The following is a 15,743-nucleotide window of genomic DNA, read 5'->3' on the forward strand; positions in this document are numbered from 1 at the left end:
CCCAAGTATTTCCTTTAGAATCCCCCAAGTATTTCCTTTAGAATCCCCCAAGTATTCCTTTAGAATCCCCCATAGAATCCCCCAAGTATTTCCCTTAGAATCCCCCATAGAATCCCCCAAGTATTTCCTTTAGAATCCCCCAAGTATTCCTTTAGAATCCCCCATAGAATCCCCCATAGAATCCCCCAAGTATTCCTTTAGAATCCCCCATAGAATCCCCCAAGTATTCCTTTAGAATCCCCCATAGAATCCCCCAAGTATTTCCTTTAGAATCCCCCAAGTATTTCCTTTAGAATCCCCCATAGAATCCCCCAAGTATTTCCTTTAGAATCCCCCAAGTATTTCCTTTAGAATCCCCCAAGTATTTCCTTTAGAATCCCCCAAGTATTCCTTTAGAATCCCCCATAGAATCCCCCAAGTATTTCCTTTAGAATCCCCCATAGAATCCCCCAAGTATTTCCTTTAGAATCCCCCAAGTATTCCTTTAGAATCCCCCATAGAATCCCCCATAGAATCCCCCAAGTATTCCTTTAGAATCCCCCATAGAATCCCCCAAGTCTTCCTTTAGAATCCCCCAAGTCTTCCTTTAGAATCCCCCAAGTCTTCCTTTAGAATCCCCCATTCCTTTAGAATCCCCCATAGAATCCCCCATAGAATCCCCCAAGTATTAATTTAGAATCCCCCAAGTCTTCCTTTAGAATCCCCCATAGAATCCCCCATAGAATCCCCCATAGAATCCCCCAAGTCTTCCTTTAGAATCCCCCATAGAATCCCCCATAGAATCCCCCAAGTATTAATTTAGAATCCCCCAAGTCTTCCTTTAGAATCCCCCATAGAATCCCCCATAGAATCCCCCATAGAATCCCCCAAGTATTTCCTTTAGAATCCCCAGAGTATTTCCTTTAGAATCCCCAGAGTATTTCCTTTAGAATCCCCAGAGTATTTCCTTTAAAGACATTGATGTCTCAATGCCAGAAACACATATAACAGTAACTTAGAGCCAAGAAAACATTCCCAAATGTACAAACTCTTAAACCAATTCTTATAAACCTGTTCTAAAAATTGATGTTTTTTTTACTCCAAATCTGTTTGAGTTTCAGAGATCATGTGATCAAAGCTCACCAGATGTAAACACGTCTACCATGTTGGTATTTAACTGCTGATGATGTCGTAGATAGTACCAGCCTATGGGAAAGAGTCGTTGTCAAGGTGTTTGGTTGCGCTAATTCAGGCGTTCTGTGGCTCTCGGGGGGGGGGGTTCTATAGAGCCTTCCTGGGTGCTGCCTAACACTGAAATGCTTCAGCCACGGGGATCGGGTGGCATTCCGGAGAAGCGACCGGAGCCTAGCTTGTTTTGGAGGGGTTTGGTCCGTGGGAAGTGTATTTCTGGATCGTAGGATCAATGTGGTCACAGTGGCTTCTTGTTGAAGAGGCAGCAGATAACGGTTAGCTTCCTAGAGCTTCCTAGAGCTTCCTAGAGCTTCCCAGAGCTTCCTAGAGCTTCCCAGAGCTTCATAAAGCTTCATATAGCTTTCTAGAGCGTCATATAGCTTTCTAGAGCTTCCTAGAGCTTCCTAGAGCTTCCTAGAGCTTCCTAGAGCTTCCTAGAGCTTCATATAGCTTTCTAGAGCTTTCTATAGCTTTCTCTCCTCTTCCTCCATTTCTGAATTGGGGGCCATTTTCTTTCTAGCTGACACTATGTAGACAAAAGTATGTGGACAACCCTTTTCAAATTAGTGGATTATATTTCAGCCACATCCGTTGCTGACAGGTGTATAAAATCATGGACTCTACAAGGTGCCGAAAGCGTTCCCCCCAGGGACGCGGGCCCACTATATATAACAATAATAACTTACGACAGTTTTATCCAAAGGTGATTTAGTCATGCGTTCATACGGATGGGTGGTCCCAGCGGGAATCAAACCCACTATCCTGGCGTTGCAAGCACCTCGCACTACAAACTGAACCGCAACTAGTGACGTTAATCTGTGTTGTATCAGGTGGATCCAGACACTGGCCTCATCAACTAGTGACGTTAATCTGTGTTGTATCAGGTGGATCCAGACACTGGCCTCATCAACTAGTGATGTTAATCTGTGTTGTATCAGGTGGATCCAGACACTGGCCTCATCAACTAGTGATGTTAATCTGTGTTGTATCAGGTGGATCCAGACACTGGCCTCATCAACTAGTGACGTTAATCTGTGTTGTATCAGGTGGATCCAGACACTGGCCTCATCAACTAGTGATGTTAATCTGTGTTGTATCAGGTGGATCCAGACACTGGCCTCATCAACTAGTGATGTTAATCTGTGTTGTATCAGGTGGATCCAGACACTGGCCTCATCAACTAGTGATGTTAATCTGTGTTGTATCAGGTGGATCCAGACACTGGCCTCATCAACTAGTGATGTTAATCTGTGTTGTATCAGGTGGATCCAGACACTGGCCTCATCAACTAGTGATGTTAATCTGTGTTGTATCAGGTGGATCCAGACACTGGCCTCATCAACTAGTGATGTTAATCTGTGTTGTATCAGGTGGATCCAGACACTGGCCTCATCAACTAGTGATGTTAATCTGTGTTGTATCAGGTGGATCCAGACACTGGCCTCATCAACTAGTGATGTTAATCTGTGTTGTATCAGGTGGATCCAGACACTGGCCCCATCAACTAGTGATGTTAATCTGTGTTGTATCAGGTGGATCCAGACACTGGCCTCATCAACTAGTGACGTTAATCTGTGTTGTATCAGGTGGATCCAGACACTGGCCTCATCAACTAGTGATGTTAATCTGTGTTGTATCAGGTGGATCCAGACACTGGCCTCATCAACTAGTGACGTTAATCTGTGTTGTATCAGGTGGATCCAGACACTGACCTCATCAACTAGTGATGTTAATCTGTGTTGTATCAGGTGGATCCAGACACTGGCCTCATCAACTAGTGATGTTAATCTGTGTTGTATCAGGTGGATCCAGACACTGGCCTCATCAACTAGTGATGTTAATCTGTGTTGTATCAGGTGGATCCAGACACTGACCTCATCAACTAGTGATGTTAATCTGTGTTGTATCAGGTGGATCCAGACACTGGCCTCATCAACTAGTGATGTTAATCTGTGTTGTATCAGGGGGATCCAGACACTGGCCTCATCAACTAGTGATGTTAATCTGTGTTGTATCAGGTGGATCCAGACACTGGCCTCATCAACTAGTGATGTTAATCTGTGTTGTATCAGGTGGATTCAGACACTGGCCTCATCAACTACAACTAGTGATGTTAATCTGTGTTGTATCAAGTGGATCCAGACACTGGCCTCATCAACTAGTGATGTTAATCTGTGTTGTATCAGGTGGATCCAGACACTGGCCTCATCAACGAGTGACGTTAATCTGTGTTGTATCAGGTGGATCCAGACACTGGCCTCATCAACTAGTGATGTTAATCTGTGTTGTATCAGGTGGATCCAGACACTGGCCTCATCAACTAGTGACGTTAATCTGTGTTGTATCAGGTGGATCCAGACACTGGCCTCATCAACTAGTGATGTTAATCTGTGTTGTATCAGGTGGATTCAGACACTGGCCTCATCAACTACAACTAGTGATGTTAATCTGTGTTGTATCAAGTGGATCCAGACACTGGCCTCATCAACTAGTGATGTTAATCTGTGTTGTATCAGGTGGATCCAGACACTGGCCTCATCAACGAGTGACGTTAATCTGTGTTGTATCAGGTGGATCCAGACACTGGCCTCATCAACTAGTGATGTTAATCTGTGTTGTATCAGGTGGATCCAGACACTGGCCTCATCAACTAGTGATGTTAATCTGTGTTGTATCAGGTGGATCCAGACACTGGCCTCATCAACTAGTGATGTTAACCTGTGTTGTATCAGGTGGATCCAGACACTGGCCTCATCAACTAGTGATGTTAACCTGTGTTGTATCAGGTGGATCCAGACACTGGCCTCATCAACTAGTGACGTTAATCTGTGTTGTATCAGGTGGATCCAGACACTGGCCTCATCAACTAGTGACGTTAATCTGTGTTGTATCAGGTGGATCCAGACACTGGCCTCATCAACTAGTGATGTTAATCTGTGTTGTATCGGGTGGATCCAGACACTGGCCTCATCAACTAGTGATGTTAATCTGTGTTGTATCAGGTGGATCCAGACACTGGCCTCATCAACTAGTGATGTTAATCTGTGTTGTATCAGGTGGATCCAGACACTGGCCTCATCAACTAGTGATGTTAATCTGTGTTGTATCAGGTGGATCCAGACACTGGCCTCATCAACTAGTGATGTTAATCTGTGTTGTATCAGGTGGATCCAGACACTGGCCTCATCAACTAGTGATGTTAATCTGTGTTGTATCAGGTGGATCCAGACACTGGCCTCATCAACTAGTGATGTTAATCTGTGTTGTATCAGGTGGATCCAGACACTGGCCTCATCAACTAGTGATGTTAATCTGTGTTGTATCAGGTGGATCCAGACACTGGCCCCATCAACTAGTGATGTTAATCTGTGTTGTATCAGGTGGATCCAGACACTGGCCTCATCAACTAGTGATGTTAATCTGTGTTGTATCAGGTGGATCCAGACACTGGCCTCATCAACTAGTGACGTTAATCTGTGTTGTATCAGGTGGATCCAGACACTGGCCTCATCAACTAGTGATGTTAATCTGTGTTGTATCAGGTGGATCCAGACACTGGCCTCATCAACTAGTGATGTTAATCTGTGTTGTATCAGGTGGATCCAGACACTGGCCTCATCAACTAGTGATGTTAATCTGTGTTGTATCAGGTGGATCCAGACACTGGCCTCATCAACTAGTGATGTTAATCTGTGTTGTATCAGGTGGATCCAGACACTGGCCTCATCAACTAGTGACGTTAATCTGTGTTGTATCAGGTGGATCCAGACACTGGCCTCATCAACTAGTGATGTTAATCTGTGTTGTATCAGGTGGATCCAGACACTGGCCTCATCAACTAGTGATGTTAATCTGTGTTGTATCAGGTGGATCCAGACACTGGCCTCATCAACTAGTGATGTTAATCTGTGTTGTATCAGGTGGATCCAGACACTGGCCTCATCAACTAGTGATGTTAATCTGTGTTGTATCAGGTGGATCCAGACACTGGCCTCATCAACTAGTGATGTTAATCTGTGTTGTATCAGGTGGATCCAGACACTGGCCTCATCAACTACGACCGACTGGAGGAGAACGCCCGGCTGTTCCACCCTAGACTGATCATCGCAGGTAACACACACACACACACACACACACACACACACACACACACACACACACACACACACACACACACACACACACACACACACACACACACACCACCAGCAGGTTCAGTCGCCAGCTGTATCACATTGTGTCCAGTCAGACTATGACTGTCCCTGAGCAGAGAGGATCTAGACTATGACTGTCCCTGAGCAGAGAGGATCTAGACTATAGATCCTCTCTGTTCAGGGACAGAATCTCCTGTTGACAGTTTCATTGTATCTTTGGGGCCTGGTTTCCCAGACACAGAATCTCCTGTTGACAGTTTCATTGTATCTTTGGGGCCTGGTTTCCCAGACACAGAATCTCCTGTTGACAGTTTCATTGTATCTTTGAGGCCTGGTTTCCCAGACACAGAATCTCCTGTTGACAGTTTCATTGTATCTTTGGGGCCTGGTTTCCCAGACACAGAATCTCCTGTTGACAGTTTCATTGTATCTTTGGGGCCTGGTTTCCCAGACACAGAATCTCCTGTCGTAATCCGTCATTTTCACAGTTGTTGTTTGGGATGGTGCTGAAGATGAGGTTGAAAAATGAAACCGTTTCCTGTCAATCGTTCCGTCTCCTCTCCCAGGTACCAGCTGTTATTCCCGTAACCTCGACTACGCTCGGCTGCGTCGTATCGCTGATGAGAACGGAGCTTTCCTATTGGCCGACATGGCACACATCAGCGGACTGGTGGCGGCCGGGGTCGTCCCGTCTCCGTTCGAGTACTGTGACGTGGTCTCCACGACGACCCACAAGACGCTGCGGGGCTGTCGCTCTGGGGTCATCTTCTACAGAAAGGGTACGGGGAGGGAGGGGAGTCATCTTCTACAGAAAGGGTACGGAGAGGGAGGGGAGTCATCTTCTACAGAAAGGGTACGGAGAGGGAGGGGAGTCATCTTCTACAGAAAGGGTACGGAGAGGGAGGGGAGTCATCTTCTACAGAAAGGGTACGGAGAGGGAGGGGAGTCATCTTCTACAGAAAGGGTACGGGGAGGGAGGGGAGTCATCTTCTACAGAAAGGGTACGGAGAGGGAGGGGAGTCATCTTCTACAGAAAGGGTACGGAGAGGGAGGGGAGTCATCTTCTACAGAAAGGGTACGGAGAGGGAGGGGAGTCATCTTCTACAGAAAGGGTACGGAGGGGGGGGGTGGGGGGTCATCTTCTACAGAAAGGGTACGGGGAGGGGGGGAGTCATCTTCTACAGAAAGGGTATGGAGAAGAGAGTGAGGGAGGGTGTGAGGGTTTAGTGTGTGTTTCATGCTGGTCTCTCTCTATGGGGTTTAGTGTGTGTATCATGCTGGTCTCTCTCTCTCTGTGGGGTTTAGTGTGTGTATCATGCTGGTCTCTCTCTCTGTGGGGTTTAGTGTGTGTATCATGCTGGTCTCTCTCTGTGGGGTTTAGTGTGTGTATCATGCTGGTCTCTCTCTCTGGGGTTTAGTGTGTGTATCATGCTGGTCTCTCTCTCTCTGTGTGGGGTTTAGTGTCTATCATGCTGGTCTCCCTCTCTCTGTGGTGTTTAGTGTGTGTATCATGCTGGTCTCTCTGTGGGGTTTAGTGTGTGTATCATGCTGGTCTCTCTCTCTGTGTGGGGTTTAGTGTGTGTTTCATGCTGGTCTCTCTCTCTGTGAGGTTTAGTGTGTGTTTCATGCTGGTCTCTCTCTCTGTGTCGGGTTTAGTGTGTGTATCATGCTGGTCTCTCTCTCTCTGTGGGGTTTAGTGTGTGTATCATGCTGGTCTCTCTCTGTGGGGTTTAGTGTGTGTATCATGCTGGTCCCTCTCTCTCTGTGGGGTTTAGTGTGTGTATCATGCTGGTCTCTCTCTCTGTGGGGTTTAGTGTGTGTTTCATGCTGGTCTCTCTCTCTCTGTGGGGTTTAGTGTGTGTATCATGCTGGTCCCTCTCTCTCTGTGGGGTTTAGTGTGTGTATCATGCTGGTCTCTCTCTCTGTGGGGTTTAGTGTGTGTTTCATGCTGGTCTCTCTCTCTGTGTGGGGTTTAGTGTGTGTGTGTGTATCATGCTGGTCTCTCTCTCTCTGTGGGGTTTAGTGTGTGTATCATGCTGGTCTCTCTCTCTGTGGGGTTTAGTGTGTGTTTCATGCTGGTCTCTCTCTCTCTGTGGGGTTTAGTGTGTGTTTCATGCTGGTCTCTCTCTCTGTGGGGTTTAGTGTGTGTATCATGCTGGTCTCTCTCTGTGGGGTTTAGTGTGTGTATCATGCTGGTCTCTCTCTGTGGGGTTTAGTGTGTGTATGATGCTGGTCTCTCTCTGTGGGGTTTAGTGTGTGTGTCATGCTGGTTTCTCTCTCTCTGTGGGGTTTAGTGTGTGTATCATGCTGGTCTCTCTCTCTCTGTGGGGTTTAGTGTGTGTATCATGCTGGTCTCTCTCTCTCTGTGGGGTTTAGTGTGTGTATCATGCTGGTCTCTCTCTCTCTGGGGTTTAGTGTGTGTATCATGCTGGTCTCTCTCTCTCTGTGGGGTTTAGTGTGTGTATCATGCTGGGTCTCTCTCTCTCTGTGGGGTTTAGTGTCTGTATCATGCTGGTCTCCCTCTCTCTGTGGTGTTTAGTGTGTGTATCATGCTGGTCTCTCTCTGTGGGGTTTAGTGTGTGTATCATGCTGGTCTCTCTGTGGGGTTTAGTGTGTGTATCATGCTGGTCTCTCTGTGGGGTTTAGTGTGTGTATCATGCTGGTCTCTCTGTGGGGTTTAGTGTGTGTATCATGCTGGTCTCTCTGTGGGGTTTAGTGTGTGTATCATGCTGGTCTCTCTGTGGGGTTTAGTGTGTGTGTCATGCTGGTCTCTCTCTGTGTCCCTGTCCTCCAGGAATACGTAGTGTGGACGCTAAGGGAAAGGAGACTCTGTATAATCTAGAGTCTCTCATCAACCAGGCCGTGTTCCCAGGACTACAGGGAGGACCCCACAACCACGCCATCGCAGGTACAGGCACTTCTCTGGACACTATTGGCTTTATATACAGGCACCTACACAGACATCTCCAAGCTGGATATTAACTAGGACACCTCACTACCACACTATGACAGGTAAAGTAGCTAGGACACCTCACTATGACAGGTAAAGTAGCCAGGACACCTCACTACCACACTATGACAGGTAAAGTAGCCAGGACACCTCACTACCACACTATGACAGGTAAAGTAGCCAGGACACCTCACTACCACACTATGACAGGTAAAGTAGCCAGGACACCTCACTACCACACTATGACAGGTAAAGTAGCCAGGACACCTCACTATGACAGGTAAAGTAGTTAGGACACCTCACTACCTCACTATGACAGGTAAAGTAGCTAGGACACCTCACTACCACACTATGACAGGTAAAGTAGCCAGGACACCTCACTACCTCACTATGACAGGTAAAGTAGCCAGGACACCTCACTACCACACTATGACAGGTAAAGTAGCCAGGACATCTCACTACCACACTATGACAGGTAAAGTAGCCAGGACACCTCACTACCACACTGTGACAGGTAAAGTAGCCAGGACACCTCACTATGACAGGTAAAGTAGTTAGGACACCTCACTACCACACTATGACAGGTAAAGTAGCCAGGACACCTCACTACCTCACTATGACAGGTAAAGTAGCCAGGACACCTCACTACCACACTATGACAGGTAAAGTAGTTAGGACACCTCACTACCACACTATGACAGGTAAAGTAGTTAGGACACCTCACTACCACACTATGACAGGTAAAGTAGCCAGGACACCTCACTACCACACTATGACAGGTAAAGTAGCCAGGACACCTCACTACCACACTATGACAGGTAAAGTAGCCAGGACACCTCACTACCACACTATGACAGGTAAAGTAGTTAGGACACCTCACTACCACACTATGACAGGTAAAGTAGTTAGGACACCTCACTACCACACTATGACAGGTAAAGTAGTTAGGACACCTCACTACCACACTATGACAGGTAAAGTAGTTAGGACACCTCACTACCACACTATGACAGGTAAAGTAGTTAGGACACCTCACTACCACACTATGACAGGTAAAGTAGCTAGGACACCTCACTACCACACTATGACAGGTAAAGTAGCCAGGACACCTCACTACCACACTATGACAGGTAAAGTACTTAGGACACCTCACTACCACACTATGACAGGTAAAGTAACCAGGACACCTCACTATGAGGCTCTGACCCCAGAGTTTAAGGGTGAAGCAGGCTCTGACCCCAGAGTTTAAGGGTGAAGCAGGCTCTGACCCCAGAGTTTAAGGGTGAAGCAGGCTCTGACCCCAGAGTTTAAGGGTGAAGCAGGCTCTGACCCCAGAGTTTAAGGGTGAAGCAGGCTCTGACCCCAGAGTTTAAGGGTGAAGCAGGCTCTGACCCCAGAGTTTAAGGGTGAAGCAGGCTCTGACCCCAGAGTTTAAGGGTGAAGCAGGCTCTAACCCCAGAGTTTAAGGGATAGTGTGTGTTAATGTGTTTCTCCAGGTGTGGCGGTGGCCCTGAAGCAGGCTCTGACCCCAGAGTTTAAGGGTGAAGCAGGCTCTGACCACAGAGTTTAAGGGTTAATGTGTTTCTCCAGGTGTGGCCGTGGCCCTGAAGCAGGCTCTAACCCCAGAGTTTAAGGGTGAAGCAGGCTCTAACCCCAGAGTTTAAGGGTTAGTGTGTGTGTTAATGTGTTTCTCCAGGTGTGGCCGTGGCCCTGAAGCAGGCTCTAACCCCAGAGTTTAAGGGTGAAGCAGGCTCTGACCCCAGAGTTTAAGGGTGAAGCAGGCTCTGACCCCAGAGTTTAAGGGTGAAGCAGGCTCTGACCCCAGAGTTTAAGGGTGAAGCAGGCTCTAACCCCAGAGTTTAAGGGATAGTGTGTGTTAATGTGTTTCTCCAGGTGTGGCCGTGGCCCTGAAGCAGGCTCTGACCCCAGAGTTTAAGGGTGAAGCAGGCTCTGACCCCAGAGTTTAAGGGTGAAGCAGGCTCTGACCCCAGAGTTTAAGGGTGAAGCAGGCTCTGACCCCAGAGTTTAAGGGTGAAGCAGGCTCTAACCCCAGAGTTTAAGGGATAGTGTGTGTTAATGTGTTTCACCAGGTGTGGCGGTGGCCCTGAAGCAGGCTCTAACCCCAGAGTTTAAGGGTGAAGCAGGCTCTAACCCCAGAGTTTAAGGGTGAAGCAGGCTCTGACCACAGAGTTTAAGGGATAGTGTGTGTTAATGTGTTTCACCAGGTGTGGCGGTGGCCCTGAAGCAGGCTCTGACCCCAGAGTTTAAGGGTGAAGCAGGCTCTGACCCCAGAGTTTAAGGGATAGTGTGTGTTAATGTGTTTCACCAGGTGTGGCGGTGGCCCTGAAGCAGGCTCTGACCCCAGAGTTTAAGGGTGAAGCAGGCTCTGACCACAGAGTTTAAGGGATAGTGTGTGTTAATGTGTTTCACCAGGTGTGGCGGTGGCCCTGAAGCAGGCTCTGACCCCAGAGTTTAAGGCGTATCAGTACCAGGTGCTCTCTAACTGCAGAGCTATGGCCAACGCCCTCATCAACCACGGGTACAAGATCGTCACCGGTGAGACAATAATGTCATGGTTGTGGTTGACAGACTAATACCTGGACACGCTGTAACCCAGGGTTTCCCAAACTGGGTTCTGGTGACCCCAAGGGGTGAATATTTTGGGGTTTTGCCATGGTACCTGTGTAGTGCTACTTTGGGGTTTTAAACCTTCCTAAATCTGAGGGGAGGGGGGGGGGTTTAAGCTTCCTAAATCTGAGGGGAGGGGGGGGGTTTAAGCTTCCTAAATCTGAGGGGAGGGGGGGTTTTAAGCTTCCTAAATCTGAGGGGGGGTTTTAAGCTTCCTAAATCTGAGGGGAGGGGGGGGTTTAAGCTTCCTAAATCTGAGGGGAGGGGGGGGGGTTAAGCTTCCTAAATCTGAGGGGGGGTTTTAAGCTTCCTAAATCTGAGGGGAGGGGGGGGTTTAAGCTTCCTAAATCTGAGGGGAGGGGGGGGTTTAAGCTTCCTAAATCTGAGGGGGGGTTTTAAGCTTCCTAAATCTGAGGGGGGGTTTTAAGCTTCCTAAATCTGAGGGGAGGGGGGGGGGTTTAAGCTTCCTAAATCTGAGGTGAGGGGGGGGGGTTTAAGCTTCCTAAATCTGAGGGGAGGGGGGGGGGTTTAAGCTTCCTAAATCTGAGGGGAGGGGAGGGGGGGGTTTAAGCTTCCTAGATGAGACCCAACCCGTTGCAGGCAGCAGCACAGCTGCATTTGTGAAATTTTATTTGTTTTAATGGAGAAACAATATATTATGGTTGCTGTTTTTAAACGTTAAGAATTGTTTTCAATTTGTCACATCCCTAGTTGCTGTATGGTTGTGTTAATGTTGCTGTATGGTTGTGTTAATGTTGCTGTATGGTTGTGTTTATGTCGCTGTATGGTTGTGTTTATGTCGCTGTATGGTTGTGTTTATGTTGCTGTATGGTTGTGTTAATGTTGCTGTATGGTTGTGTTAATGTTGCTGTATGGTTGTGTTAATGTTGCTGTATGGTTGTGTTAATGTTGCTGTATGGTTGTGTTAATGTCGCTGTATGGTTGTGTTTATGTCGCTGTATGGTTGTGTTTATGTCGCTGTATGGTTGTGTTAATGTCGCTGTATGGTTGTGTTAATGTTGCTGTATGGTTGTGTTAATGTCGCTGTATGGTTGTGTTAATGTCGCTGTATGGTTGTGTTAATGTCGCTGTATGGTTGTGTTTATGTCGCTGTATGGTTGTGTTTATGTTGCTGTATGGTTGTGTTAATGTTGCTGTATGGTTGTGTTAATGTCGCTGTATGGTTGTGTTAATGTTGTGTTTATGTTGCTGTATGGTTGTGTTAATGTTGCTGTATGGTTGTGTTAATGTCGCTGTATGGTTGTGTTAATGTCGCTGTATGGTTGTGTTAATGTCGCTGTATGGTTGTGTTAATGTCGCTGTATGGTTGTGTTTATGTCGCTGTATGGTTGTGTTTATGTTGCTGTATGGTTGTGTTAATGTTGCTGTATGGTTGTGTTAATGTTGCTGTATGGTTGTGTTTATGTCGCTGTATGGTTGTGTTAATGTTGTGTTTATGTTGCTGTATGGTTGTGTTAATGTTGCTGTATGGTTGTGTTAATGTTGCTGTATGGTTGTGTTAATGTTGCTGTATGGTTGTGTTAATGTCGCTGTATGGTTGTGTTTATGTTGCTGTATGGTTGTGTTTATGTTGCTGTATGGTTGTGTTAATGTCGCTGTATGGTTGTGTTTATGTCGCTGTATGGTTGTGTTTATGTTGCTGTATGGTTGTGTTAATGTTGCCGTATGGTTGTGTTTATGTTGCTGTATGGTTATGTTAATGTTGCTGTATGGTTGTGTTTATGTCGCTGTATGGTTGTGTTTATGTCGCTGTATGGTTGTGTTAATGTTGCTGTATGGTTGTGTTAATGTTGCTGTATGGTTGTGTTTATGTCGCTGTATGGTTGTGTTAATGTCGCTGTATGGTTGTGTTTATGTTGCTGTATGGTTGTGTTAATGTTCTCCAGGGGGTTCTGATAACCATCTGATCTTACTGGACCTGAGGCCCAACGGGACGGACGGAGGACGAGCTGAGAAGGTTCTAGAAGCTGCTGCCATCGCCTGCAACAAGAACACCTGTCCAGGTAAGTAACAGACACTGTCCTCTGTAGGTGGTGAGAGTGCTCTGTGTCCCAGTGGTCTATATGTGTGTATATACGTAATGTGTGTGTGTGTGTGTGTGTGTGTGTAGGTGATAAGAGTGCGTTGCGTCCCAGCGGTCTGCGGTTCGGCTCTCCTGCTCTGACCTCCAGAGGAATGGTTGAGGACGACTTCAAGAAGGTCGCAGAGTTCATCCACAGAGGTGACCTCTAACCCCTGACCTCTGTCTGTAGACATAGTACTGACCCTAGATATCCAGCTAGCAGACCAAGGTGACCTCTAACCCCGGACCTCTGTGTCTATAGACATAGTGCTGACCCTAGATGTCCAGCTAGCAGACCAAGGTGACCTCTAACCCCTGACCTCTGTGTCTATAGACATAGTGCTGACCCTAGATGTCCAGCTAGCAGACCAAGGTGACCTCTAACCCCTGACCTCTAACCCCTGACCTCTGTGTCTATAGACATAGTGCTGACCCTAGATGTCCAGCTAGCAGACCAAGGTGACCTCTAACCCCTGACCTCTGTGTCTATAGTCATAGTGCTGACCCTAGATGTTCAGCTAGCAGACCAAGGTGACCTCTAACCCCTGACCTCTGTGTCTATAGACATAGTGCTGACCCTAGATGTCCAGCTAGCAGACCAAGGTGACCTCTAACCCCCTGACCTCTCACCCCTCGTTCTCCCTACAGGTATCCAGATTACCCTGGACATCCAGGCCTCTCTGCAGTCCAAGGCCACCTCTAACCCCCTGACCTCTCACCCCTCGTTCTCCCTACAGGTATCCAGATTACCCTGGACATCCAGGCCTCTCTGCAGTCCAAGGCCACCTCTAACCCCCTGACCTCTCACCCCTCGTTCTCCCTACAGGTATCCAGATTACCCTGGACATCCAGGCCTCTCTGCAGCCCAAGGCCACCTCTAACCCCCTGACCTCTCACCCCTCGTTCTCCCTACAGGTATCCAGATTACCCTGGACATCCAGGCCTCTCTGCAGCCCAAGGCCACCCTGAAGGAGTTTAAGGAGGCCCTTGCAGGGGAGGTGAAGCACCAGGAGCGGGTAGCAGAGCTGAGGGGGGAGGTGGAGGCTTTCGCTGGGGGGTTCCCCATGCCTGGTCTGGAGGAACTTTAGAAGACCCGGGGGGTCCGATGGCTCTTACGGCTGCCGGTGTGTGTGTGTGAGAGGGAGTGTTTATGTGTGTGTGTGCTTGGGGGCCTCTTCTGTTGCACCCTGTTGAATAAACCTCCCATCTCCTTTCTCAACGTCTTGTAGGGAAAAACCCCAAACTATTCTGCTCTTTGTTTCATTAGTCCCCTGTTGTTACAATCCCAGAATGTGTTGCAGGTCAGCAGTTTTCAAGATGAAGGATTTTCAAGAAGCGACGTCACCTGCCGCATCATCATCACTTCTTGAAAATCCTTTATCTTGAAAACTTGATTGCTGACCTGCAAAACTGACTGTTTCCTTCTCTGCTGTCCTCTGTCTTAACGGTTTGACTGACTGTGTTTCCTTCTCTGCTGTCCTCTGTTAACGTTTTGACTGACTGGTTTGTCCTCTGTCTTAACGGTTTGACTGACTGTTTCCTTCTCTGCTGTCCTCTGTTAACGGTTTGACTGACTGGTTTGTCCTCTGTCTTAATGGTTTGACTGACTGGTTCCTTCTCCGCTGTCCTCTGTCTTAATGGTTTGACTGACTGGTTCCTTCTCTGCTGTCCTCTGTTAACGGTTTGACTGACTGGTTTGTCCTCTGTCTTAACGGTTTGACTGACTGGTTCCTTCTCTGCTGTCCCCTGCCTTAACGGTTTGACGGACTGGTTTATTGTAATGAAACCCAAGACAAATAAAACTCAGATGTGAAACACGCCTCGGTCTCTCCCGTCTCTTTTTCTTCAGAAGATGAAAGATACTGTAGGCAACATGTGTGAGTCAATGGATGTGATTTAGAGCGTGCATTGTGGGTAGATATAGTTCCAGACATACACACATTTATCACGTTTCCATTGACAGAGAAAGATACCTGGACAGTTACACAACTGACTGTAGAGGAACCGGCTGTGTTTTACCTGACTGTAGAGGAACCGGCTGTGTTTTATCTGACTGTAGAGGAACCGGCTGTGTTTTATCTGACTGGAGAGGAACCGGCTGTGTTTTATCTGACTGGAGAGGAACCGGCTGTGTTTTATCTGACTGGAGAGGAACCGGCTGTGTTTTATCTGACTGGAGAGGAACCGGCTGTGTTTTATCTGACTGGAGAGGAACCGGCTGTGTTTTATCTGACTGTAGAGGAACAGGCTGTGTTTTAACAGACTAGAGGAACCGGCTGTGTTTTATCTGACTGGAGAGGAACCGGCTGTGTTTTATCTGACTGTAGAGGAACCGGCTGTGTTTTATCTGACTGTAGAGGAACCGGCTGTGTTTTATCTGACTGGAGAGGAACAGGCTGTGTTTTATCTGACTGTAGAGGAACCGGCTGTGTTTTATCTGACTGTAGAGGAACCGGCTGTGTTTTATCTGACTGGAGAGGAACCGGCTGTGTTTTATCTGACTGGAGAGGAACCGGCTGTGTTTTATCTGACTGGAGAGGAACCGGCTGTGTTTTATCTGACTGTAGAGGAACCGGCTGTGTTTTAACTGACTGGAGAGGAACCGGCTGTGTTTTATCTGACTGTAGAGGAACCGGCTGTGTTTTATCTGACTGTAGAGGAACCGGCTGTGTTTTATCTGACTGGAGAGGAACCGGCTGTGTTTTAACTGACTGGAGAGGAACCGGCTGTGTTTTAACTGACTGGAGAGGAACCGGCT

At 47.5% G+C, this 15,743-nt stretch overlaps 1 protein-coding gene across 5 annotated transcripts in view; it reads left to right on the forward strand.

The window, feature by feature from the left end:
• LOC139568643 (serine hydroxymethyltransferase, cytosolic-like) overlaps window positions 1-14,804 on the forward strand; it is a 97,801-nt gene extending 82,997 nt beyond the window's left edge. For 3 of the 5 annotated variants that reach the window (XM_071390602.1, XM_071390630.1, XM_071390637.1), the window contains 7 exons: window positions 5,199-5,280; window positions 5,891-6,103; window positions 8,119-8,232; window positions 10,708-10,830; window positions 12,810-12,926; window positions 13,034-13,144; window positions 13,901-14,804. In XM_071390602.1, coding sequence (XP_071246703.1) covers window positions 5,199-5,280; window positions 5,891-6,103; window positions 8,119-8,232; window positions 10,708-10,830; window positions 12,810-12,926; window positions 13,034-13,144; window positions 13,901-14,073 — 933 coding nt within the window. In that variant the 3' untranslated portion in view covers window positions 14,074-14,804. Of the gene's footprint in view, window positions 1-5,198; window positions 5,281-5,890; window positions 6,104-8,118; window positions 8,233-10,707; window positions 10,831-12,809; window positions 12,927-13,033; window positions 13,145-13,633; window positions 13,802-13,900 lie in introns of those variants that run through there. The other 2 variants (XM_071390610.1, XM_071390620.1) reach the window with 2 other exon arrangements.
• The last annotated feature ends 939 nt before the right edge of the window (window positions 14,805-15,743 follow it).

The sequence above is a fragment of the Salvelinus alpinus genome, chromosome 1 (assembly GCF_045679555.1).
Source record: "Salvelinus alpinus chromosome 1, SLU_Salpinus.1, whole genome shotgun sequence".
Lineage (NCBI taxonomy): Eukaryota > Metazoa > Chordata > Actinopteri > Salmoniformes > Salmonidae > Salvelinus > Salvelinus alpinus.